This window comes from Nannospalax galili, unplaced genomic scaffold (assembly GCF_000622305.1).
Source record: "Nannospalax galili isolate Female #2095 unplaced genomic scaffold, S.galili_v1.0 scaffold125, whole genome shotgun sequence".
Lineage (NCBI taxonomy): Eukaryota > Metazoa > Chordata > Mammalia > Rodentia > Spalacidae > Nannospalax > Nannospalax galili.
This window is the reverse complement of record NW_008354705.1, coordinates 2,295,255-2,302,341: the sequence shown is the minus strand read 5'-3', so window position 1 is coordinate 2,302,341 and position 7,087 is coordinate 2,295,255. Positions and strand designations below refer to the sequence as shown.

At 42.6% G+C, this 7,087-nt stretch overlaps 1 protein-coding gene across 1 annotated transcript in view; it reads left to right on the top strand.

Annotated features, from left to right (window-relative positions):
- Positions 1-541: 541 nt before the first annotated feature.
- Positions 542-7,087, top strand: part of Aldob (aldolase, fructose-bisphosphate B) — a 13,271-nt gene continuing 6,725 nt past the window's right edge. Inside the window, exons 1-4 of the mRNA XM_008851912.3 lie at positions 542-651; positions 3,916-4,037; positions 4,792-5,003; positions 5,806-5,860. Coding sequence (XP_008850134.1) covers positions 3,926-4,037; positions 4,792-5,003; positions 5,806-5,860 — 379 coding nt within the window. The 5' untranslated portion in view covers positions 542-651; positions 3,916-3,925. The remainder of the gene's footprint in view (positions 652-3,915; positions 4,038-4,791; positions 5,004-5,805; positions 5,861-7,087) is intronic.

Sequence of the window (7,087 nt, the reverse complement as noted above, 5' to 3'; positions counted from 1 at the left end):
CGTACTTAACTATAACTTTTAGAATACACGTTGTAACTGGTAACTAAAAATCATGAAGATAGTAATAAGATTATAACATGGAATTGATAATTTTTAAATGTCTGCTGTACACAGACACTATAAATTCTACTGTACAGAGGAGGAAATCAAGGCTCAGAGAAGTAAAAATAAATAATCAATAAATAAATAAATAAATAAATAAATGACCTTGAGTAGAGTCATGTGTTTGGGAAGCATTAGCACTCTCCCAGAGGCTCTTGATGGATTCAGAGCTCATCCATTTCCTCAGTGTGTAATTTGGGGGTGGTCTCATAATCCACAGTACCTCAATTTCCTCTCCTATAAAATGTAAGGTCTGGATTAGTGGCTATTTAATCTAAAGACATTCTTTCAGCTTTAACATTTTATGACCCTAAGGAATATGTGAGTTTGATTAGAAGGATTGGCTGTTTATGAGCCAATCAGAGTTATTGAATAAACACCTCCCTACTGGGCCAAGGCAGGAAAGCGAGGGGCAAATGTTGAAAAAAAAATCCACCAGACTTTGATGAGAGGACTATAAAAGCTGTGCTCCCAGAGGAGATCCATCTTATTTGGCAGCTGCCGCCTCACACACAGCTTCTGATATCGTAGCGATTTCTTCGTCACTGTGTAAGTAAAAGAATTCCCTTTAACTATCTGGGTTGCACCAGTAAGCTGGGTTAATGATAGTACTGGACCTGCAGAGGGGAGGGTGTGCTTGCCTGTGTCTCCAGGAAGAGCCTGGTGGTGTCTGAAAAATTTATGGATCTGTTACAGAGACCATTTTTCTCTCTGTAAGCGTGGATACTCATTCATAGCTTTCCTGAAGGTGGCAAAATGCTCCAGAAGATGGCCAGTTACTGTTCACCTGTGTGAGGCACTTAGGAGGTTTTGTTCTGGGAGAAATAACTTAAGCACTTGTATTTGTGAATTTCTAGGCAGTTTTTTTTGTTGTTGTTGTTGTTGTTGTTTAAGATTCCTGGTCATTTTTTACTCTCTTTTCATAATAACTATTTATTGAGATGCTTTGTTTCATGTTGATTACTTTGGGTCATTTTCTATATGCTTTCCCCACACCCGCTGATACTAGCAACGCAGTTTCTTTGTCACAGAAATGAACCTTTGGAGTGTTTTTGTGCTTTGCGTTCTCCCATTGTCAGATGAGGAGATGCAACAGGGCTGGATACTTCACAGCACGGCCATCACCTAACTATGACTTTCCAAGCCCTCTACACACTTGATGCTTCTCCTAGCGTTCCCTGTCGGCACGAGATGGTGGCAGAGCCGTACAGTTTCAGATATTGGGAATCAAATGTGTATTTGCTCTACTATCTGAAAAACAGGCAGGGAGACTATGTTTTGTGTTTTATAAACTTCTCTTTAACCGGGGGCTCCACTAGCTGATTTGAATCAGCCGGGGCTTGAGTTCTGCTGCTGTGGCATTCATCACTTTAGGCAAGACACATTTGGGAAGCACTCAGGTCCTGGACAGGTTAGGACACAGAATGGAACATAGCTAGTGAAAACATAAGAGCCCCTTTGGTTTAGGGGACAGCACTCTTTTTGAATTACTCCACATCTTCAAAGGCACCAGGGGTCAGGCTGCCTAAGGCAGCCCTAGTACATCTCACCTTATGTATCTTTTCATCATTATGTGGGTAACAAAGCTGTGTACATCTTCCTGCTTCCACACACAAGAGTGCTGTGAACGAGTTTGGCAAACACAGTCTTTCGCTTAATTATAATCCCAACCCTGTGTTTGCCTTGAAAATCCACCTGCTTGTGCACAGAGAAACAAATGGTCTCTGCTCTTACACTGATCTAGGAGTTAACCAGCCACATCTTACAGATGACTAGAATCACTCCAAGATTCTACCCAACTAGAAATGGGATTCTAGGTCACAAGCCAGGAGGATGTGACTTGTAAGCCTAGACCAACTTAGAGGGTCTCACTGGGCCCGTTTCCTCAGCTGTAAACTAGTAGGTTTGATATATTTCTGAGGCCATTTGTAGCTCTGTTTTCTTTATACTTATTGTCTCCTCATATATGTTATTATTCACAACCCTCTCTGAGGGGTGTGTGTATATATATATCACACATACACATATATATATGTTATATATGCACACATATATTTGTGTGTATGCCTGCTTATTAAACCAAACACTTCACAGAATGTATAAAATGAAACGTGAAGTCTCCTCACTTTATTCCATTCTTCAGAAGTGACAGCTGAATTGCTTCTTTGCTTGTATAGACCCACAAACAATATATGGGTATACTTTCTTTTTGTGGCTTCTTTTAAAAAATAGACAATAGTTTGCATTGCATAGTTCTATGAAACTTTTGTTCATTTACTAATAAACATGAATTGCTTTCTATCACACTTTTGAAAATAAATTGACTTGAGATCTCAGAAATCAGAAGCTTAGGAATATAAAATTCATTATCTACTATTATCCATTCAAGGCTGACCTCTTGTCTTCTAGTGGTGAACACTGACCTGTGACCCTGTTTTATGATTAACGGAGGGGCAACATTTGTGCTGATGTGTTACAGACCTTTAGTCCCTCTGTAGAAATTTAACTTCCTGTAAACAAGATGAGTTTGACTTGACTTTCCCCTGTAATTTTTGTTGAGTCAGCATGCCCAGAATGAAGAAAATAGCTTGGTAGTAAACAGAAACATGGAGGCTCTTTAGGTTGTTTGTTTTACAAAAGTTAAAACACAGATAAATAGCCTGGTGTGGTGGTATACACCTTTAGTCCCAGCACTCAGGAGGCAAAAGCAGGCAGATTTTTGTGAGATGGAGGCTAGCCTAGTCTACACAATGAGTTCTAGGCCAGCTGTGGTTACAAGGAGACCTTGTCTCAAAAAGATCAAAAAAATTGAAAACAGGTAAATAGTAATACCTTGCATTTTCCTATGCTTTATGAAACATCTTAGTACTTATCATGGATTCAGCAACCTGACATTTTATCAACCACAAAACTCAGAAGTTGCATGTGTCACTTTGTCAGACAACCAGATTAGATATTATTGTCAATTAATAGTGAACTAAGACTCGGAGAAATTGTCTGATTTACCAAATTTCTAGCTAGGGAGGCAGAGCTGGTCATTAGCCAGGTTTGTCTGATGTACTAGCACCAATTCTCTGTACGAATGTGTTCGATATTTATAAACTGAGGATATCTGGGTATAATAACTCACAGACCAAGGTACACTGGAGGTTGTTATTGAATTTTTTTGTATTTCATCAGAACATCTTAATCATCTTTATACCTCCTTCCCCACTGGCACCCTCCCATGGACCTTATTGGAGTTCATACATTCTATCATTTGTGTTAAAGCCTATTGTGTCAAGTCAGTGTCCCCAGACGTCCCTCAGTGCAAGTTCATCTATTGAGGTCTAGTCACCCTATCTAGAGTCCCTCATGTTAAGATCAGCTCTTCTTCATCCAGCAGTAATCAGTTGTCAATATTTCTTCTTCTAAGATTGGGGTCTGCTGTCCATTTTCCCAGTTCTATGCTCGGTTTTGAGTTTGCATGGGACTTGTGTACACTGATACCATTGCTGTAGATTCATATGAGCAGGGTTCCAGGAGCCTGTAGGACTCTATTTACATATAGTCATGCACCTTTTCCCTGGCTCTTACAATCTTTCTGCCCCCTCTTCTGCAATGGTCCCTGAGCCCTGGGGGGGGTGAGGTTTAATATGGGAGTCCTGTCCAAGGACCAGAATTCCGCAGACTCTTAGGCAAAGGGAACATGAGCAAGCTCATTGGAAATGGACCAAAAGTATCTGAAGGGCCTACACAGTTCATCTATACACCCCAACTGTCTTGCTCAATCCATTGGAGTCACCCATAGCTCAGTTCTACATTCTCTTCCAGACCTGTCACCATGGCCCACCGATTTCCAGCCCTCACCGCAGACCAGAAGAAGGAGCTCTCAGAAATTGCCCAGCGCATTGTTGCCAATGGGAAGGGCATCTTGGCTGCAGATGAATCTGTAGGTGAGTGTGAGAAACTCATATCACACAACAGCATTCACGTGTTTCTATGCCTGGCAAAGGTATCTTGATGATCATCCTCTTCCCTCTTGGAGGAAGTAAAGGTTTATTTATTCATACGCAGTGAGTAAAGGAATTTTGAGTCTTATAGTCTCAATAGGCAGATTCCAGAATATCGAGGGGAAAGGCTCAAATTCTCAATGTTAGAGCTTGAGTCATTTGAATATGGCCTGTAGCAAGCCAAGAATTCAATAATAAAGATGACATCATCAATGTAGCATTCTGCTGCTAATGAGAAATCACTTTAGGCTCTAGTGAGGGAGGCACCTGGACTAGGATAGAGCTTGTGGCTGAGGAAATCCCAGGGTGGTGCAGGGCAGAGCTATAACAGGCTAGCACAGCCCACCCTAAAACAATAGGAACTAAAGTCAAGAGCTGCCCCATCCCTCCTTCCACTGATGTACAGCCAGTGAGATTGAGGACAGGAGCAGGAGAGGGCTAGACAGGCCTGAGGGCTTTCCATAGCCACCATGACCCCTTCATGGCAGCCTGTATACCTCTCAGCCAGTAGCAGTCTGACAATAACTAAAGTCTTCTCATTTGAAGACCAAAAACCAAACAGGAAGTATGAAGATCCGAATTTAAAGGGAGAGTCGAGGGAGGGGGCCTTTGCTCTCCACCCTGATGACTGGGTGCAAAGGCCACAGGAAAGCCCTGGCTTACTCCTCCCCATGCTGCCTTTTGCCTGACCCTCTAGGCACCATGGGAAACCGCCTGCAAAGGATCAAAGTGGAAAACACCGAAGAGAACCGCAGGCAGTTCCGAGAAATCCTCTTCACTGTGGATAATTCCATCAACCAGAGCATTGGAGGAGTGATCCTTTTCCACGAGACACTGTACCAGAAGGACAGCCAGGGAAAGCTGTTCAGAGACATCCTCAAAGAAAAGGGAATCGTGGTGGGCATCAAGGTGAATAGCTTTTCTACCCTGCCTCCTCTTATGCAGGCTCCCGACACTTTGGACAGCCCAAGGATGACACCCAGCATGTTCGTCCGCTGGTGTCCTTTCCCATCCTCTCCCCTGATGGAGAATTAGATCCTCCCCTAGACTTTTCTTCCAGTTCTCTCCTTTCAACCAAGTTTTCTGCAAGGTACTCAATCGCTATTCATTCCTTTTCCCTCATTTCTTAAAATGGAAGTTTGAGTAACTAACTGATGAATGATAAAAGGACGAAACGAGTTTTAGAAACAGTTCCTGTCACAGAACTATCAATCAAGAGAAGTTATTTTTATTAAAGCATCTGCTGATCTATCTTAAACCGATCTTCAAATACAGCATGCATCTCATCAGTGAAAACTGCATTCATTGGGTGCATACTACAGCAAGCACTTGCTTACAAACTGTGGAAGTAGACCCATTTTCAAGTAGGTGTGAGACCATGTGGGTGCTGTGACCTGCCTGCACTTTATTTACACGCTATCTATCGCTCTGCTATTTTGAGCGGAGGTTGCATCCTTTTTCTCTTTACCTCCTGTCTGAACACAGTGTTTGGCAGGTGCAGATGCTCAATAAATGTCTGGACTGACGCACACTGTGCTCCTGGTAGGTAACCTTCCTTCTGCGCTGAGCTGAACTCTGCCCCCTAGTGACAAACATGCCTTCCTAATTTACTTCTTGGGTGTGAAAGATGAGAACACCACCAGGAGCCCTACTTGTGTTTTACTGATCTTCAGCACTTGTCACTTACTTGTCCATTGTTTTTAATCCACAGTTAGACCAAGGAGGTGCTCCCCTGGCAGGAACAAACAAAGAAACCACCATTCAAGGTAAGGCGCTTGACTACTAATAAGGCAAGGATGCCACGTAGGCTGGAAATGAAGGTGAATGAAGAAACAGGAAAAGGAAGCAAACAAACAGGAATTGTACACTGGCCGGAAAGCCAGCGCGTACACCTGTGGTTTTCCTTCTCATATTTTTCTTTTCCTTTCTTCCCCATTCCCTCACCCCTTTGGTGTTAGAGACGGAATCCAGAGTCTTTCAAACATCACCAGGCACATGTACTACCATGGAGATACAGTCTCAGCCCAGACTACTGGATCTCTCTTCTCTTCTCTTCTCTTCTCTTCTCTTCTCTTCTCTTCTCTTCTCTTCTCTTCTCTTCTCTTCTCTTCTCTTCTTTTTCAATGAAAACTGAACCTGGGGCTTTAAGCATTCTAGGCAAGTACTTTACCACTGAGCTATATCTGCCAAACTTTTTTTACATTTTATTTAGTGTGTGTGTGTGTGTGTGTGTGTGTGTGTGTGTGTGTATGCATACTTGTGCCACAGTGCATATATGTGTGTAGAACAGAGGACAGCTTGTGGGACTCGGTTCTCTCCTGCCATCATGTGGGGTTCTAGGGATCAAACTCAGGTTGTTGGGCTTGGTGGCAAATACCTTTATCCACTGAGCCATGTGACTGGACTATTTATTTTTTTGAGATAGAGTCTCATTCTACAGTCCAGACTGGTCTGGAACCCACAGAAACCCCCACCCCCATTCCTTGTCTCAGCCTGAGTACTGGATCATAGGAATGAACCACTTTGCCCAGCTGTGGGCAGTACTGAGGTTTGAACCCAGGGCCTCACACATGCTAGGCAGGCACCCTACCATGGGGCTACAATCCCCAAGCCACATCAATCTCAGTTTCTCCATTTAAGACCTGTGTGGTTTGGGGCCCATTTTTAGTTCACCTTAAAATGGAGTAACAATATCTACAGTGAGACAATGTACATATAGTGTTTACCAGCCTTTGGGGTCAGTTTGAATCCTTGTTCCATCACATGCTACACAGATCTTTTTGTAAGGTATTTCATTGCCCAAACAGAAAATTATTAACCCCACCATCAGGTTACCTTAGCAAAATTTAACTGTCATCTTTGTCCCTTTTTAGATGTTCACACTTTATGGTCAAGTCACTTAAACACTAGGGGCCTCTGTTTCCATATTTATGAAAGCAGGTTAATTTTTAACTGTTAGTTCTCTCTGCTGTACTTACAGTGTATCAAAGCTA